Source organism: Schistocerca nitens, chromosome 1, assembly GCF_023898315.1.
Source record: "Schistocerca nitens isolate TAMUIC-IGC-003100 chromosome 1, iqSchNite1.1, whole genome shotgun sequence".
In the NCBI taxonomy this organism is placed as follows: Eukaryota; Metazoa; Arthropoda; class Insecta; order Orthoptera; family Acrididae; genus Schistocerca; species Schistocerca nitens.
This window is the reverse complement of record NC_064614.1, coordinates 991,464,136-991,484,697: the sequence shown is the minus strand read 5'-3', so window position 1 is coordinate 991,484,697 and position 20,562 is coordinate 991,464,136. Positions and strand designations below refer to the sequence as shown.

Here is a 20,562-nt window from a genome sequence, read left to right as displayed (position 1 = left end):
ACCTAAGGACATCACAAACATCCATGCCCGAGGCAGGATTCGAACCTGCGACCGTAGCGGTCTTGCGGTTCCAGACTGCAGCGCCTTTAACCGCACGGCCACTTCGGCCGGCCCGTAGATTTCATCGGAGGGCAGTCAAAGTGGGATAGTGTAGCAGAATACGGGCCACTGTCAACCAGGCACTGCACTGATACTGAGGCGGGTCTTCATGGTGCAGGAGGTAGCCGTGGATCGGCCTAGCATGGCCAATGAGGAGCTGGCAGAGAACCGCATGGTTCCTGCGAGAGGCGTGCATGAAGTACTGCCACACATTCATAGTCTCCTTTAATGGCACGCAGTTTGTTGTGCGTATTGAGACTATGCCATTACATCTCCCAAAGCCGAAAAACCTGGGGACGTAAAAACAAACACAGGTAAGTGATTGGAATGCCGATGTCCATAAGTTATTTCCGTGTAGCCTGTTTGGCCAGCCTGTCAGCAAGTTTGTTGCCTGGGATTCCATGTCCTGGGGTCCACAAAAACACCCCTGAATGACTTGACCGTTCCAGGGAATAGATGGACTCCTGGATGGTCGCTACCAAAGGATGACGAGTGTAGCACTGGTCGATAGCTTGTAGGATGCTGAAGGAGTGAGTACACAGAAGAAATGACTCCCCAGGGCATGAAAGGATGTGCTCAAGAGCACAAGATAGCCACCAGCTCTGCAATGAAAACACTGCTGGCAAGGAATGCTGTTCAATATGTCCTCCATGGACATACACAAAGCAGACGTGACCATCAGCCATCGAGCCGTTGGTGTAAACCACTTCATGACTTCGGTACACCTCAAGAATCAAGTGGAAGTGACAGCGGGGAGTTGTAGGGTGAACTCAGTCCTTTGGGCCACGTGAAAGGTCCAGGCGAAGCCGCGGCCTAGGTGTACACCAAGGAGGTGTACACAAATGGACCTCAAGTATAGTTGGTAAAGGCAAGGACTCCAGTTCAGGCAGAAGTGATCAGACATGAACTGCAATTGTAAGTCCTGACCTGGACTGCCAATGCGGGAAAGAAACTGCTGTGGGTGGGAAAAAAGAGAGAGTAATTTGAATGTGCAGGAGAACTACGAACGTGTGCAACGTAATTGGCCAGCAGTTGTGCACGCCTGACCTGCAATGGAAGGACTTGAGCCGGTCACTGGACTCGTCCTAAAAGCTCCCATCACTAGTCGAACACCACAGTGGTGCACTGGGTCAAGTAAACCCAACGCTGAGGGCGCCGCTGAACTGTAAGCTGGACTCCCATAGTCAAGGTGGGATTGAACAAGAGCTCTGTATAGGTGCAGAAGTGTAGAGCACTCTGCACCTCAGTTGGTGTTGCTCAGGCAGCGGAGGGTATTGAGGTGCTGCCAGCACTTCTGCTTAAGCTGATGAAGGTGAGGTTTCAAGTCAATCAGGCATCGAAAACCAGTCCTAAAAACCGATATGTCTCCACTACAGTGAGGGGATCGTCAGTAAGGTAAAGTTCAGGCTCTGGATGAATGGTATGATGCCAACAGAAGTACATACACACAACTTTGCGGCCAAAAACTGAGCCGTGGGCTAGAGCCCATGACTGCGCCTTGTGGATGGCTCCCTGTAGGCACCTCTCCACAACATCAGTACTGGAAGAGCAGTACAAAATACAGAAGTAGTCTGCTTACAGAGAGGGTGAGATGGACAGCCCAACATCTGCTGCTATACCGTTAATGGCCACTAAAAATAGTATACAGCCAATACAGAGCCCTGTGGGACCTCATTCTCCTAGATATGCAGGGAACTACGGGAGGCACAAACTTGGACATGAAAAGTACGATGCAACAGGAAATTCTGAATAAGAATTGGGAGTGGTCCTTGGAGACCCCACTTGTATAATGTGGCAAGGATATGATGTCACCAGGTGGTGTCATATGCTTTTTGTAAATAAAAAGAGACAGTAACAAGGTGTTGGCGTCTGGAAAAGGCTGTTCAGGTGGCAGACTCGAGGAACACAAGATTATCAGTGGTAGAGCGACCCAGGCGGAAACCACCCTGTCACGGAGCCAGTAGGCCAGCTGACTCGAGGACCCAACCCAACTGCTGACACATCATATGTTCCAGCAGCTTACAAAGTATGTTGGTGAGGCTAATGGGAAGATAGCTATCCACATCAAGCGGGTTTCCGGGTTTGAGCACTGGAATGATGGTGCTCTCCCGCAAGTGCGATGGAAAGACGCCATCCCACCAGATCTGATTGAAGATCATGAGGAGATGTTGCTTCTAGTCAGACGAGAGATGTTTAATCATCTGACTGTAGATCCGATCTTGCCCAGGAGTAGTGTCGGGGCAATGTACAAGGGCACTGAGGAGCTCTCACTCTGTAAATGGGGCATTATAGGGTTCATTGTGGCATGTAGTGACCGAGAGGACTTTCCCTTCTATCCGCCATTTGAGAGTGTGAAAGGCTGGGGGGTAATTCTCCGATGCAGGGGTGCGAGCATAGTGCTTGGCAATCGCGTTTGGATCGGTAGATAACATGCCATTTATATTAACATCAGGAACACCTGTTTGGGTCTGATACCCAAAAACTCATTTGGTAATTGCCCAGACTTGGGAAGGTGACGTGTGGCACCCAATGGTCGAGATGTATCTCTCCTTTAAAGGCTATGAGGTGATCCAGGGAAGGGTGCTGGTTATGCCGCTGTAGAGCTCACCAATGCTCCTTAATTGCCTCAGTGACTTTCGGCGACCACCAAGGGACTGTCTTTCGCCGGGGGCACCCTAAAGAACGAGGGATCGTGCTTTCCGCCATAGAAACAATTGTTGTAGTCACCTGCCCAACCACCACATCGATGTTTCCATGTGGGGGAGATTCAACAGTAACAGCAGAGGGGAAGACTTCCCAGTCTGCCTTGTTTAAAGCCCATCTGCGCAGGCGTCCATGGACCTGATGCCGGGACAGTGACAGGAAGATGGGGAACTGGCCACTACCACACAAGTTGTCATTTGCTCTCCTGTGGATAGATGGGAGAAGGCCAGGACTTCAAACTGAGAGATCAATGGCAGAATATGTGCCATGTGTCACACTGAAATGTGTGGGACCACCTCTATTAAAGAGGCAGAGGTAGTGTTGCGACAGTAAATTTTCGACATCTCTGCCTCGGCCAGTAAGAATTGTGCCACCTCACGAGGGGTTATGGCATTAAAATCTCCCAAAAGTAGAAAAGGTTTAGGGAGTTTCTCAATCAGTGCACCCAATGCGTTCAGGGGTACTGCACCATCTGGAGGAAGATATACGTTGCTGACAGTTATTTCCTGCGTCATTCTTATCCTGACAGCCACAGCTTCAAGAGGGGTGTGATGGGCATAGGTTCACTGCATACTGAGTTCAGGACATAGACGCAAACACCACCTGACAATCTATTATAGTCAATATGGTTCCTGTAATATTCTTTACAGCCACGGAGGGCAGGGGTCCACATTGTCAAGAAACAGGTTTGCTGGAGGGCAATGCAGAAAGGAGGTGGAAAGCTTAAGTTTGGCCGTAGCTCAGCCAGGTGGCGGAAAAAACTGCCGCAATTCCACTGGAGGATGATGTTATCGTGAAGCTGGGAAGGCATCAAGCACGCAGGTTATGCCTCAGGGTTACCTGCCGCCACCGATTGAGTATTTGTAGCCATTTCTACGGTGGATGAGGCATCAGTGAGATCCACGTCTGCTGGGGACGCTAAGATTTCCACCGCATCCTTAGATGCAAACTTGATATATGGGTGGTGCTGTAGGGGCCACCAGAGGGTCCTGTTTCCTAGCAGACTACTACTTAGTTTGCTTGCCCTCTCGCTTCTCTTTAGAGGCTAGCTGGGAAGATTTCTCTGAAGCACCTTCAGGCATGGAGGAAGACCGTGAAGCTCTTAGTCCAACAGCTTTTGGCTCCTGCACCCACTGGCGAGTGTCCGCCATGGCATTAGTGGAGACCTTGAGAGAGAGGGCCCCAAGGGTCCCCTTCCACACAAGAGGAGCCGGAGGAGGCAATTGCTTCTCTGGCAGGGGGGAGGGAACCAATGTCCCCTGCGTTTGAGGGGGCCTTGCTCCCAAAGTAGGTGCTTTGGGAGCAACGGAGGAAGATTTGCCCCCTACCACCAAGGAGGCAGATGTATTCTGGTGGCCCAGAGGTTCCACTGGCACTTGGGATGGCAATGGTGATGTAGCTGCAGCATATGTAGACATCAACCGAATAGGGTGTAATCTTTCAAATTTACACGTAGCCTCAACTGCTCCAGGGTTTTGTACTCAATGATATTCCGCTCCTCTGGGAGTACTGGGCAGTCCGGCGAGCAGGGAGAGTGGTGCTCTCCACATGTGATGCAAGTGGGAGGTGGCGCACATGGAGTATCTGGACGTCCGCAGTCTCGACATGTGGCACTGGAAGTGCAGTGAGAAGACACGTGCCCGAACTTCCAGCACTTAAAGCACCGCATAAGGGGAGGGATGTATGGTTTAACATTGCAGCTGTAAACCATCACCTTGACCTTTTCAGGCAGTGAATCACCATCAGAGGCAAAGATGAAGGCAACCCTGCTGTCTTTGGGTCCCCAGTAAAAGTGCCAGATGAAATGAACACCCTGCCATTCTAAGTTGGCGCCGTTCTAAATTGTCAAGAAGAGATCGCATTGAAAAATGATTCCCTGGACCATGTTGAGGCTTTTATGGAGAGTGACGGAAACAGGAATATCACCCAGCTTGTCACAGGTGAGTAATGCTCGTAATTGGGCTGGGGATGCTGTCTGAATCAAGACTGTGCCATTTCGCATCTTTGATAACTGTCACTTCTCCAATCTTATTCTCAAGGTGTCAACAAAAACTGAAGCTTCGTAGGTAGAAAAGAGTCCCCATCGGTTCTGCTACAGACTAAAAACCGAGGTGAATATGGCTCTCTCCGTTCTGTAGTCCTATGTTCCTCCCATGGTGTAGCGAGGGAGGGGAAACGATTTAAGGTTATGCCTGTCGGCACTTGTAACGAAGCAGGGTTGCCCACTGCTATCCTGTTTTGGTTTTACACTCTTTCAGTAACTTAGTTAAGCAATGAACTTTTATTTTGTTTCATTTTCACTAGTCAGATTCCGACTACAGATTCTGTGGCCTTCAGCCTCATAGTACAGAATTCAGAAATAGTTTAAATAAAAATTCCACTTGTAATATCTATTATTTCAGTACATTCTAATGTCCATTCTGAAAGTAATGAGCTAATTAGTTTTGTTGGAAATGCATCATATTAACAGTTATGAACAATGACGTATATATAGATCAAATTCAGCTATAGGACTGCATCCAAAAGAAAGCCTAAATTTGACTGATTCTAGCAAAGTGTGTAAATTAACCTAAAGTCTATTAGTTAAATAGATATTAAGACTTAAAATCTGCAGCCTGTGTGACTGTCAGTGCCAATTGTGACCAAACTACCAAATAATTCTGAGATCTGTTTCGATAATTTTGCTACCTTTATTTTTCTACGTAAAATAACTCCAATCTCAACTTTGTAAGTGCCTTAATTAAGAATTAAGTAAATTTGAATGTGTAAAAATTATTGTTCAAAAGGGCTGCCGTGATTATAAGTCGGGAATTCCCACGGCGGATGCATAAGTTAGTTCCGTGTATTTAAATTGATACAGCTCACTCATGTTATTTAAATAATAAAACCCAATAGTTAACTTCAAAACCAGTTACAAAGGATCATTTTAACCCTGGGAAATTATAAACTATAATATATTAACAGAAATAGTCAAATATTCAAGCACTCGTCTATAAAAGATCCGAGCTGGTGCAGTTCTCCAGTTAGTTCTCAGTCAGATTTTCCTGGAGCAAAAGTGCACAAGTCAGTTAATTTTTCAGGTCCCGTACCAAAAAAAGTGTAATTGTGAACATCGTTAAATACTGGAATTTTTTGCCCTACCTAGTGTGACAATTAAGTGTAAGAGGCCTGGTAACGTGAATATTGTGTGTGCGAGTAATAACAAATAAATTGTACTGTGGTTGACATAAATGTTCAACAATGAATACGATCTTGACTTTTGATTTTGGAAAACTTAACCTAGGATCCTGGCTTCTTAATTTCAGTGTGATTTAGACGAGGCGGACACAGCTACCGGGAAGACAATATTGAATAAACAAAGCAAGGTAGGTCGAGAATACTGCGCACTATCTACTGGGTGAGGAAATGTTTCAATACCGGTACATCCAGTTGTGACATGAACTTTTAAGTGGCACTAATACAGAGGAAACAGCCCGGCACGTTACATGTGGTGCCCCGGGTGAGGAGACATGTCACGGCATGTTACACACTGTATTCGATCTTGCCCTTCTTAGAGACTGCTGGTGCCTTACAGTCACCAGCAAGAGATGACTTCATTGCAGGTCATCCACCCTGATGCCATCCACTCCGATCAAGGGCTCTCCCCACGGGCACCACCCAGCCACAGCAAAGGCCAACTGGCATGATGGCCGTTTCCGGGAGTCTTGATGTCCCACAAAGACAGGCATCTGCATACATGGGGAGTTACAGCTCAGGCATCAGCAGTGCAATCCCTGTATTGTCAGAGGGCTACCACCAAATTGGTACATGACAGCCCCACCACAATGGACTGGCTACCATGCAGGATATTGGGTGCAGAGAAATCCAATATTGTCATGTTGGTGAAAGAGGACAGGAGACAGCAGAAGAAGATGACATTCCCCAAATAGTTGAATCACAGGTGGAGATGCAAAGCCATGACAAGAGGCTCAGGAGATCAAATCTAAGGGCACTATAGATAACTCGTGCACCATGTAATGCGCCCTTCCCCATATGGCCTGTACTCCTGTAGAATTTTGAAAGTGACAGGTCATACCATAGAATGAGACCTGAACTCATAGGGCCGAAAAGTGAGAGACTCGTTTTAGTCGTCTCTTACAACAGGCAGGAATACCTTGGGCCTACTCTAACACCCGGACCCACAGGGGGTATCTGCAGTTAGATACATTAGACACTGACTTGGACTGTAGGATCTTTGTTATAGTGTGTTTTATCTCATTCACCACCAAAACAGATGTATTTTAAATTAACACTATTTAACAACTTTCCACATGTTACTGAGAATAAATCAGACAAATATTTTATCACACTAATTTGTACTGGCTCATTTATGCATAGTTGTGGCACAATGTAACCACTGGGACAGTTAAGTAATGCTAATTACACTACTGGGAAATCCCGTAGTAAACAGTATTACATGAAGTCTTATGATAATGTAAATTGATTCAAAGATTCAAAAATATTCCACAATTAAAATTGCACAACATAGTGAACAATGGAACACTGTCACCCAAAAACAGTTACATAGCCCTGAACAAAGTGTCTTGAGATTAATTTTGATTCAAGTGTTATGACTCCCTACTCAAAAGGAAGCAGGAACAGGAGGCCCCATTTTAGAGTCCTTGGTCATGGTCTTACAGAAAATTTCCCCCCACTTGAAAATTTGTGAGCTATTATTGTAAATGCTTCTGAATATATATGATGATAGTTTGGTTTGTGGGGTGCTCAACTGCAAGGTCATCAGCGCCCATACAAAGTCCCAATTTTTACACAGTCCAATCTTACCACCATCACAAATGCTGATGATGATATGATGAGGGCAACACAAACACCCAGTCCCCGGGCAAAGAAAATCCCCAACCCGGCAGGGAATCAACCTTGGGGCCCCGTGACCCAGAAGCAGCAACACTGACCACTAAACCATGACCTGCGGACTTCTGAATAGATATGTATTTATGGTAATGGAAAGTCCTTCATGGATTTTTATGAGTACACCTGACAACTTGTTGCATAACTGAGGCACTGAATTGTGGAGAGGCATACAATGTTGCTAGCTATTGGATGAATCTTTTATCACACTAATCTGTACTGGCTCATTTATGCACAGTTGTGGAACCATGTAGTTAGATGGGACAATGTAGCCCTACCTCTCTCTGTCTGTGTGTGTGTGTGTGTGTGTTTATTTGTTTTAGTCTTTCCCTACTTGTGGGACAGTCAGTCCATCTTCTTCTTGGTCTTCCTTTTCCCCTGTCAACTTTCCGTACCATTCTCTTGCCAACACAGGCACTGCCCCTTCTTTTGATATGTGCATTTCATTGCATCATCATTTCTTGACCCTTTGTTGATACTTACGTCATTTATTCCCTCATTTCCAATCCTATCAGTTCTTGAGATACCCCAAATTTTTCTTTCAGCCACATCCACTGCCTTATAATGTGTCATAGTTGGTGCCCATCTCTCTTTTCTATCCAGCTTTGCAGATCTGACTTTTACACCTTTCCTTTCGTCCTCAGATTTTATTTTTCTATCACAGCACATCTGATGACTTTTTCTGTTCATCCAGCTGAGCTATTGCTTTCACTAGACACTGTTGGTCCTAATTACATAAAACTATTGACTTTGAAGTTTCATTCACGGGACTGTTTCCTCCTCTTATCCTCGTAGGCACATAGACTCAGTTTTCATCATATTGATTTTCATTCCTTGTCTTCCAAAACATTTCTCCAACTTTTTAATCTCATTTCATTTTTGTTGGTGCAACATAACACTATATCATTTGTGAGCATCAAACACTAAGGAGCTTGCTCTCTAACACCTGACAATTCACTGACAGACTGAAAATTTATTTGCTCAACACCAACTCTCCATGCAATCCGACTTTAGCTGGTATCCATTCTGTTAGCCCTCTACTGCTTCTTACCAGCATTCTGGCACGTCCCGACTAAGTTGTGGAATATTCCTCTGGCACATCCTACCCTCATACACCTACAGCTTTCTTGCCATGGCACTTGTATTAAGCCTTTTCTATGTTTATAGAGACCATATGTAATTCCTCTGTTTCTCTTAAAAGTTCCTAAAGTACAAATATTGGTAGTTTTATTCCTTTCTCCAGCACGAATCTGAACTATTCAACTATTACTGCTGTTTCTTGTCGAAGCTGTCTTTCTATTACCATCTCCCGAATTTCATAGTATGTGCCGTTGGTTTTATTCTTCTATAATTAGTACAATCATGTCATCCTACCCCTTGAACAAGGGAATTACTGTAGTATCTCTCCAGTCATCCGGAATTCATTCTTCCTGATATATTCGTTGCATCAGGTCCCATAATATATCCAGCCCTTCTTCACCGAAACACTTCCAAGCTTCAACTGGGATTTCATCAGTTCTTTAGTTATATCCGCTGCCATGTTCTGGAAGGAAACACCATTGCTGAAGACTTATCTTGGATTTTCCTTATCGAGAAGATGTTCAAATATTGCTCCCACAGCTTTCCTATTGGGGCACCATTCTCTTCTCATTATTTATTTGTCTCGTGTTCACCTGTTTCAGTTGCCTCATAAACCTTTTCCTTGCTGCTGCCTTTGCGTTTGCCACAGTCCTTTTTGCAGTTTTATTTGCCTCCCTGTAACTATGATTTCTGAGCCAGATGAATCCCTTTGCCTTTAGCACATCGCACTGATTATGCAAATGCATAAAAAGTTAGCTCTCACACTAACTTCAGATTGCTAAACATACCTATAAACATATTTCTATAGATAACTACCAAGACAAAGCCCTAAGAACTTTTAATACTAAAAATCCATCATGGAAGACCTTGTGGTTATATTTTCAAAAATATTTTTTAATATCAACTTAATGTGTGAACACTTACTTCCCGAGTCCTGAGAAGAAGTTCTGCATTCAAAGCACATTCACAAGAACTGTATTATTCAGGATACAATTCGTCTTACACCAAGATAGTTCATCATGTAGTTAATTTACATATATGTTTAGAGAAGACAGTAACATCAATATTTTGTCAAAGTATCTGAAGGGAGGACAACAGCATAGAGGGGAGAAATGTACACAGTTTGCTATATTTTTATATTCATGAAACTGAAATATGTCCTTAATCAGACATATTATTGCGTACAACGTACCTAGAATCTCAAATTCTGATGACTCTTCATTCCCCTGCTACCACACATTACATAAGTATCTGAATACTTCTGTACATATAAATATGCATGTATGTTAGATGAGAGAAGTGAATGGTTCCAATCTTATTGTTGCACCTACCAAAAAAGTGTAAATCTTAATTACCCAAGAATGGTAACAACACTGACTAAAAGGAAAACTGTGAACTAAAGTTCTTTTTCTGATTACAGAGCAAAGGCGATATTACACTGATTTTTAAAAACAACATTTCTACTGTATTTCTTTTATAGATCACATGCTAATTTTACAAGCATAAAAATATTATGATGATATATCACCTTGAAATGACTAGAAAATTCAATTAACCAACAACAAGTGATATTTTTCCCCCCATTATCAAGTAAAAACTTACAAAAACATGAGGAGAAGAAAATTGCAAATTTTGAAAGCTGATTTTTTGTTTTTATGATATAAAATAGGTGCAACATTTTACATCATCATTCACAGAGTAATACAAAACACCAGACAAGAACAGGAAATACTGTAGCTGTCACTTACTTTAAAAATTTAATTATTAAGCAGTTCGACTCTTTCATTAAACTCTCTCTGCTGCTAACAACTTACACTATTTAACATGATTGGAAATAGAATAATCATTTATGTCTTGTCCCAACTTCACATTGTTTACAAAAGTAAGATACATCATTGTTTACTTTAATAACAGATTCAATCAAAGACCTTTTTGTAGGACAATGGTCTCTTTTGGTGATAAATCACCTGCAATAAGTTATGACATGCCAAGATTTATCACTGCTGTTCCAAACAACCAACTTAGTCCCAAGTTGAATCTATTAGTTTTTATGGAAGTGTATATCAATCACACACTGGAGCCATTATCACAGAAATATAAATAAATGAAAATGTCAGTTCCACAACTGTATCATTCATTATGAAACACTGTCAGGAACTCAGTAGCTCTGGCAAGTAAAAGTTTTTAAAAACTGGTTATAAATGTCACATTTTTCTTTGCTGCAGATTGCTCAGTAATCTCTGTTTTGTTGAGGAATTCACTTGGATTCTTGTTGCTCTGTGGAAACAAATTAGTTGTTTTACAATTGGACTAAAAAAATTTTAGTGGCTTTAAAAGTACATTATGATCATTTCAGGTAAAAAAATCAGAACCCACAAGTAGTTTACCTGTCAAGGAAGACCATAAGTGTGTCCTTTGTACTTTGTGGAAAATAATCCTGTTTAACCACATAATCAAGAGCTAACAAACAACCTTCTACATTCTGAGGTGGCTTTAAGTTTTTGTCTTCACTCTGAAAATAAGAAAGAACACCAAATTTTTGTAACAGAAATTAAAATGTGTACTAGTGGGGTCTTTGTCTCAGCATAATGCATGCCATTCACCTGTGCAAACTGATATCTCTCTATGGCAACTTTTGACTTCTCAAGCTACACACTGAACAGTTACACACAGTAGCCTGGTAACAGTAAATTATTCCAGAAAGACTGGCCGATACTTATCATCAAGAGTTGCAACTCCCAGTATTGCCACCAAGAACACTTAGAACAGAAAGAAGTATCTTTGCTTCCCTCCCTTAAGAAAAGGTTGGTTCCTCCTATGAGGTCTGAATGCATGTTCCCGACAATTCCACTTTCATCTCAGAAGAAAAAAAAAGTCTTCTATTCCAAAAGTTGAAATTTCTATGTTCTGTTTTAAAAGTTTCTGTGAGCAGTACTAGAAATTACACCCCTTGAAGGTATGGTGAAACAGGATGAGAATTTTTGTGTCAATGTACCGGCAGTCAAAACTATCTGGCATGAAGTATGACCATTTACAGCTGCCACCAGAACTTCACTTGATCCTATGCAAAATTCTCTGGAGAAACTGGTCCTCTTCTACAACAGAAACTTCCTCATGTATCTTATGCATAGCCCAAGCACACTTTGCGCAATTTTAATTTTGCATTTCAGCCATGAGATTTGATATACCTTCATATTCCATTATATCATTTAAAATGTTGTACAAATACAAATAATATTGATTAAAAAGTAATGGATCACCAGTGATACATGTCTGCCTGATAATAAAGTGCCACGACCCCCACTCCATCCATTAGCAATGTCAATGAGACACTTTAGAGAATGTGGGAATCTACCAGTACAAGACTGATTCCAGCCCATGCTAACAGCCTGAAACTTCAATCTGTAATTTTTCTGATTCTTATCCATGCCTTATTAGGAGATGTTAAAAAGTCTCACAATTTGCATGGAACAAAAAATTACTTCATTCATTGCATTCCCAGCCACAACATTATTCTGCCTAATCTCATTAGGCACCACTGTGTTGTTGTGAGTGGATGAAAAACCAAAGCCTTATGAATACAGAGAGCCACCTTTACAAGCACAATTGCAAACACATTCAGTTGATATTGTTCCCAAAATTGATATTTCCAGTCAGAGAAACTTTGGTAGCACTTTGCAATAAATGCCAAAAAATGTTGTCAAGAAAGAATGTTTGGCTCTACACTATTGTTTAAAAATGAATATGACAGCACGGGACATGCATATCATACCAACCACATCATGTAGTTATCTTCAAACCTCATTATTCCTTAAGATCTATGCAATTCTGGCAAATCATGCAAACAAGGCATTTCACTACTTAAATTCCTCCTTGAATCTTGCACTGAAAATTAGGCACCCCTGTCTTGTCTCTGTTAACCGAACAGATTTCTACATGAATGGGTCATCTTTCTTCCACTATGCAGTGCAGTACTATATGATCTTACTCTAAGCTGTACAAACCACAACAGCTTTCTCATATCTTCACCAGTTAATGAAATATCTGAAAAGAAACAATTTTCTTCCACTATTCATTTACTATTTTATAGGAATGAGTACTTTGGACAATGCCAATGTTTAATTTACACACACAGCACAAAATTTACCATTGCAGTGATCTTTTGGGTTTCATCTGATGAAATTTTGAATCTCTCATTTGAGAATTGTTTGTGATTAGACAGCAAAATAAAGCACCACTTTCACACCACAGTAAACAAAGTGTATTGTCTGATATTACCATTCACATTATTAGGAGAGGGGAAAAAAATACAATGCAACATATGTTACATTATCAGATTCATTTTCTAAGAAGGAAGAAAGTCAGAAAGAACCAATTTTTGGAAAGTCCCAAATCCAGATTCCACTAAGTGCACTTGGTGTGTTTGTGTGTGTGTGTGGGGGGGGGGGGGGGGGGGGAGAAGAGGGTAGCATGTTTAGGGACCCCAATGATGAGGTTGTCAGTGCAGGAACTGGTTAAGAAGGGAACAACTTTAATGTTCAAAACTGATCAACATTTATGCAGCAGTCTCAATACCGGCTGAGGATGCATTATGTCACTAAATATCATATCAGGTTGTGCCACACTAGCCTTCCTAGCAGTGTGTTTATTTCCCTTCACTTTTTAATTTGGGACTAATGCTGATAAAAGAATAATATATCACAGTAATCGTTTTCCATAATATAATTTTCTCACTCTTTCACCATATTAGGTAACACAGCAGCCCTGACTGCAAAATGAATTTAGTTTGTTATAGTGGTACCAGTCACTCACGTGTAATTTTTTGCCAAGTGGTTTTTCTTTTATGTTTAATAAGTTACAGCACATTTTCGGCTTCAGCTTATAAGGTGAACATTAAAAGTTATAACACTTATAACCTAACTTCCAAAACAGCAATAATAGAGGTATTCTACAGGCTGTTTGTGATAGTATGCTTCAGGAAATTTTTTTTTTAGGCAAATACCACCACAGCAGTACGCTGTGTCATGTGTGTGCTCTTGTGTTTGGATTTTACAGGTGCTCTACAGTGAGGTTATTAGTGCCCTTACATCTATTAAAAGAAACAAATGGAGATAAATGGGCTAAAAACATTGTCACACTGAGGAGTAAATCTACAAAATGACACTCCTCACTCACTCACTCACTCCCACCTCTCTTGCGTTGACACACACACAATTATTCCACCTCGCATGTCATTAAATTTCTTTCTGGTGGAGTCCATAATACTGTGCAACAATGAAAATGTATATTGAATGAAAATAGCCAATTCCTATAAATACTAAAGTGTTGATCGCGAATATCACAAAGACAATTCAAAATTAGCTCTAGTTTTCATTTTACACTGCTTTATTACGGTGAGATAATTATACACAGATTTTTATCTTAAGTTTAAAACCAAATATTATAATGATTTGTCAAATTCATAATAACTAGTTACAATGGATTATATTATTGTCCCTGGTCTTACTTGTGTGCAACGTTTCAGATATAAACATTCTGATACCAATTTTAGTGATCTTTTTGTCTCCCTTCTCTTCAACTTCAGTGACTTTATTAATGCTTGTAATAATTTTTGCACATTTGTTTCAATATTAACTACCAGTTGCTCAAGTTGACTGCTACTGAAGTGAACAAAAATGCCATGAGTTTGTGTTAACAGTGCTGACACATTTTGTTATGTGTTTGGAGAAGTGATATTTGCTTCACAAAAACTGCAAATAACCCCACTGATTAATAAAAGCTCTCACAGTTGTTATTTTGGGTGCAAAATAGGTGGTCAGGATAAACCCTGGGCTCCACATGTGATCTGCAACACTTGTGCCAGCAACCTCAGGAATTGGATGCATGGGAAAGGACGTTCAATGCCCTTTACAGTGCCCATGATCTGGGCATGACCCAACTAACCACGTCAGTGACTGCTACTTTTGTATGGTTCCTCCTACGATACATCCAGTTCTACATGGGGAAGGATTGCCAATACCTGAACCACCGACAAGAGTACGAGATTACTTCTGATGGGGATTCTGAATGTCCTGAACCATGCACATCACAAGATCCAGAGTTTCTTTCAAATATATCAACTGATGTTCCACAAAAATTGTCTCCAAATGAGTTATGTTATCTCGTTAGAGATTTGGAGCTCTCCGAAGCTAAGGCTGAGATTTTAGCATCAAGATTGTAGCAGCGCAATTTTCTGGAAAGCAATGTAAATGTTTCATTCTACTGCAGAAGAGAGCAACAATTCACTCCTTTTATTTAACACGCAAGATAGTTTTGGGGAATGGTCTAATGAGGGCTCTCAGAATTAATTACAACTGTGATGAGTGGAGACACTTCATTGATTCATCAAAGTTGAGCTTAAAAGCATTTCTTTTACATATTGGTAATGAGCTTCCTTCTATTCCAGTTGGGCATAGTGTGCATATGAAAGAGTCATACCAAAACATGAAAACTTTACAAGAAGCCAACAAGTATAATGACTCTCAATGGCAAATTTGTGGTGACTTGAAAGTGGTTGCACTCTACTAGGTATGTACTAAATATTGCTGCTTTCTCTGTGAATGGGATAGCTGTGCTCGTGCATCTCATTACAGTAAACATGAATGGCCCACCAGAAAATCTCTTCAACCAGGTATAAAGAACATTAAGAGTGAACCTCTAGTAGACCCTAAAAAGATTCTGCTCCCACCCTTGCACATCAAGTTGGGTCCCATGAAAAACTTTTAAGGGAATGAACAAAGACGGTGACGCATTTAAGTGCTTAGGCAAAAATTCCCTTACTTAAGTGATGCCAAAGTAAAGGAGGGTATCTTTGTAGGCCCACAGATTCGAGAGCTTTTTGGAGACCATACTTTTGATGGAATCATATAAGATGATGAGAAGCATGCATGGGAATGTTTTACGACAGTCTGTTCACAGTTCTTAGGGGACAAACAAGCAATAAATTACAAGGAGATTGTAGATAACATGTTGTCATCTTACGAAAAACTTGGTTGTAACATGTCATTGAAAATGCATTTCTTACACAGTCATCTTGACTTCTTCCTCAAAGATTGTGGTGCAGTGAATGATTAACATGGGGAGCGATTTCATCAAGATATTGCCACAGTTGAGAAGAGGTATGCTGGAAAGTGGGGCCCTATTATTTTAACAGGTTACTGCTGGACTGTCATAAGGGATGTTCCATAGCATGTGTATAAACGTCAAGCCAAGCGAAAACGGTCATTTTCTGAATTTATCTCTGAACAAAATATGTAATTGTACATACTGTACATATGGGCATTTAACATTTGTAATCCTTTATATACATTTGTGACCAGTTAGTATATATATTTTCTTTTGTACTTTACGTAGTTCAGGTACAAAGTAGATTTACAAAGTATTTTTATTCATGTAATATTATCTTCATTTTTCTTAAATTTTACTTTTGCACTTCCAGAATGGAACTGAAATTTATCAATGCACAATACATAACGTAACTCAAGTAATTATTCACTTAAAATTTCTTATGCTGAATCTTGGAACATGAATGTATTATTCAGTTAGTGAGTTGTTGTTGTTGCTGTTGTTGTTGTTATTGTTGTGGTCTTCAGTCCTGAGACTGGTTTGATGCAGCTCTCCATGCTACACTATCCTGTGCAAGCTTCTTCATCTCCCAGTACCTACTGCAACCTACATCCTTCTGAATCTGCTTAGTGTATTGATCTCTTGGTCTCCCTCTACGATTTTTACCCTCCACGCTGCCCTCCAATGCAAAATTTGTGATCCCTTGATGCCTCAAAACATGTCCTACCAACCGATCCCTTCTTCTAGTCAAGTTGTGCCACAAACTTCTCTTCTCCCCAATCCTATTCAATACCTCCTCATTAGTTACGTGATCTACCCACCCTATCTTCAGCATTCTTCTGTAGCACCACATTTCGAAAGCTTCTATTCTCTTCTTGTCCAAACTGGTTATTGTCCATGTTTCACTTCCATACATGGCTACACTCCATACAAATACTTTCAGAAACTACTTCCTGACACTTAAATCTATACTAGATGTTAACAAATTTCTCTTCTTCAGAAACAATTTCCTTGCCATTGCCAGTCTACATTTTATATCCTCTCTACTTCGACCATCATCAGTTATTTTACTCCCTAAATAGCTAAACTCCTTTACTACTTTAAGTGTCTCATTTCCTAATCTAATCCCCTCAGCATCACCCGATTTAATTTGACTACATTCCATTATCCTCGTTTTGCTTTTGTTGATGTTCATCTTATATCCTCCTTTCAAGACACTGTCCATTCCGTTCAACTGCTCTTCCAAGTCCTTTGCTGTCTCTGACAGAATTACAATGTCATCGGCGAACCTCAAAGTTTTTACTTCTTCTCCATGAATTTTAATACCTACTCCGAATTTTTCTTTTGTTTCCTTTACTGCTTGCTCAATATACAGATTGAATAACATCGGGGAGAGGCTACAACCCTGTCTCACTCCTTTCCCAACCACTGCTTCCCTTTCATGCCCCTCGGCTCTTATAACTGCCATCTGGTTTCTGTACAAATTGTAAATAGCCTTTCGCTCCTTGTATTTTACCCCTGCCACCTTCAGAATTTGAAAGAGAGTATTCCAGTTAACGTTGTCAAAAGCTTTCTTCTAAGATAAGTCGTAAGGTCAGTATTGCCTCACGTGTTAGAGTGTTTCCACGGAATCCAAACTGATCTTCCCCGAGGTCCACTTCTACCAGTTTTTCCATTCGTCTGTAAAGAATTCGCATTAGTATCTTGCAGCTGTGACTCATTAAACTGATAGTTCGGTAATTTTCACATCTGTCAACACCTGCTTTCTTTGGGATTGGAATTATTATATTCTTCTTGAAGTCTGTGGGTATTTCGCCTGTCTCATACATCTTGCTCACCAGATGGTAGAGTTTTGTCATGACTGGCTCTCCCAAGGCCATCAGTAGTTCTAATGGAATGTTGTCTACTCCCGGGGCCTTGTTTCGACAAAGGTCTTTCAGTGCTCTGTCAAACTCTTCACGCAATATCGTATCTCCCTTTTCATCTTCATCTACATCCTCTTCCATTTCCATAATATTGTCCTCAAGTACATCGCCCTTGTATAAACCCTCTATATACTCCTTCCACCTTTCTGCCTTCCCTTCTTTGCTTAGAACTGGGTTGCCATCTGAGCTCTTGATATTCATACAAGTGGTTCTCTTCTCTCCAAAGGTCTCTTTAATTTTCCTGTAGGCAGTATCTATCTTACCCCTAGTGAGACAAGCCTCTACATCCTTACATTTGTCCTCTAGCCATCCCTGCTTAGCCATTTTGCACTTCCTGTCGATCTCATTTTTGAGACGTTTGTATTCCTTTTCGCCTGCTTCATTTACTGCATTTTTATATTTTCTCCTTTCATCAATTAAATTCAGTATTTCTTCTGTTACCCAAGGATTTCTATTAGCCCTCGTCTTTTTACCTACTTGATCCTCTGCTGCCTTCACTACTTCATCCCTCAGAGCTACCCATTCTTCTTCTACTGTATTTCTTTCCCCCATTCCTGTCAATTGTTCCCTTATGCTCTCCCTGAAACTCTCTACAACCTCTGGTTCTTTCAGTTTATCCAGGTCCCATCTCCTTAAATTCCCACCTTTTTGCAGTTTCTTCAGTTTCAATCTGCAGTTCATAACCAATAGATTGTGGTCAGAATCCACATCTGCCCCTGGAAATGTCTTACAATTTAAAACCTGGTTCCTAAATCTCTGTCTTACCATTATATAATCTATCTGATACATATTAGTATCTCCAGGATTCTTCCAGGTATACAACCTTCTTTTATGATTCTTGAACCAAGTGTTAGCTATGATTAAGTTATGCTCTGTGCAAAATTCTACAAGACGGCTTCCTTTTTCATTTCTTCCCCCCAATCCATGTTCACCTATTGTTTCCTTCTCTCCCTTTTCCTACTGACGAATTCCAGTCACCCATGACTATTAAATTTTCGTCTCCCTTCACTACCTGAATAATTTCTTTTATCTCATCATACATTTCATCAATTATCTGCAGAGCTAGTTGGCATATAAACTTGTACTACTGTAGTAGGCATGGGCTTTGTGTCTATCTTGGCCACAATAATGCGTTCACTATGCTGTTTGTAGTAGCTAACCCGCACTCCTATTTTTTTATTCATTATTAAACCTACTCCTGCATTACCCCTATTTGATTTTGTATTTATAACCCTGTAATCACCTGACCAAAAGTCTTGTTCCTCCTGCCACCGAACTTCACTAATTCCCACTATATCTAACTTTAACCTATCCATTTCCCTTTTTAAATTTTCTAACCTACCTGCCCGATTAAGGGATCTGACATTCCACGCTCCGATCCGTAGAATGCCAGTTTTCTTTCTCCTGATAACGACATCCTCTTGAGTAGTCCCCACCCGGAGATCCGAATGGGGGACTATTTTACCCAAGAGGACGCCATCATCATTTAATCATACAGTAAAGCTGCATGTCCTCGGGAAAAATTACGGCTGTAGTTTCCCCTTGCTTTCAGCCGTTCGCAGTACCAGCACAGCAAGGCTGTTTTGGTTAATGTTACAAGGCCAGATCAGTCGATCATCCAGACTGTTGCCCCTGCAACTACTGAAAAGGCTGCTGCCCCTCTTCAGGAACCACATGTTTGTCTGGCCTCTCAACAGATACCCCTCCGTTGTGGTTGCACCTATGGTACGGCCATCTGTATCGCTGAGGCACGCAAGCCTCCCCACCAACGGCAAGGTCCATGGTTCATGGGGGAAGAGTTGGTGAGTTATTTATACAAAAATGTGAATTACTTTTTTAAAAAAAAAACTAGAGCTAAATATTTATGAAGATGAAAACACTTCAAATTTGTCGTTCAGTGTAATCAGAGCATATTATAGACATAATTTTGTGTACAAAACAATACTTTTTCACTTTTTAAAATGAATAAGTGGCTACCGACTGCAGTGACTGCATTTTGACTATTCAACAGCCAAGTCAAATGATGCTCAGAGAGACCCAATAGTGGAAAGTTTTGTAGAAGGCTTTTCTTTAAAAAAAAAAAAAGAAAAAAAAACCTTTATGTTTGTTTTAGAGGGTGCTGAAGCCAAATTTTTCGGAAATGGGGCAAAGAACAATTGCTAACATTGCTTCTCTACCACCAACTGAGGATGCAGCTTTCCAGCATATTCTCCGAGTGTTCCATCAGATACAACAAAGTGGCTGAGCAAAAACAAAGAATGTGGTTGGACGAGGTCCAAGTATCACTTGGTTCCAACGGCTATGCTTCAGTCACTAGCACCCGATGTTATCCTGACATATATGACATGAAAATACAAAATAGGTGTTTTGGCTACTCTTGTAGAAGCTGAAAAACAAGACTGCATTGCTCAAAGTGCTGCATCAACTGTGATACAGTTTGTGAGAATGTAAACCACCTCCATTCACAAGACTTAGAAGAAACCATGTTGGGTGTAGGGGAGGAACAGGAGATTGGAACGAGGACTTTTACAGATGAAGGTAGGCTATATCTCACATTGTTGTCGTTTTAATTTGCCGTTGTGTAATCTTCTGACCTCATTATAGCAACCAAACATATACATTGGTTTCATCTCTATTTTTTTATCGATTACCTGATATGAACTGAAATTAGTCATCTATTATCTTACTTAGTTATAACATACTTATACATATTCTCATTTTGTGGACGAACGAAGTAAAGACG

The 20,562-nt window shown here is 41.0% G+C and overlaps 1 protein-coding gene across 2 annotated transcripts in view; it reads right to left on the bottom strand.

The window, feature by feature from the left end:
* Positions 1-10,422: 10,422 nt before the first annotated feature.
* Positions 10,423-20,562, bottom strand: part of LOC126195225 (ran GTPase-activating protein 1) — a 137,322-nt gene continuing 127,182 nt past the window's right edge. Inside the window, exons 10-11 of one of the 2 annotated variants that reach the window (XM_049933759.1) lie at positions 11,178-11,302; positions 10,423-11,067 (exon numbers count right to left, since the gene is read on the bottom strand). In XM_049933759.1, the coding sequence (XP_049789716.1) occupies positions 10,995-11,067; positions 11,178-11,302 (198 nt within the window). In that variant the 3' untranslated portion in view covers positions 10,423-10,994. The remainder of the gene's footprint in view (positions 11,068-11,177; positions 11,303-20,562) is intronic. The other variant, XM_049933753.1, reaches the window with a different exon arrangement.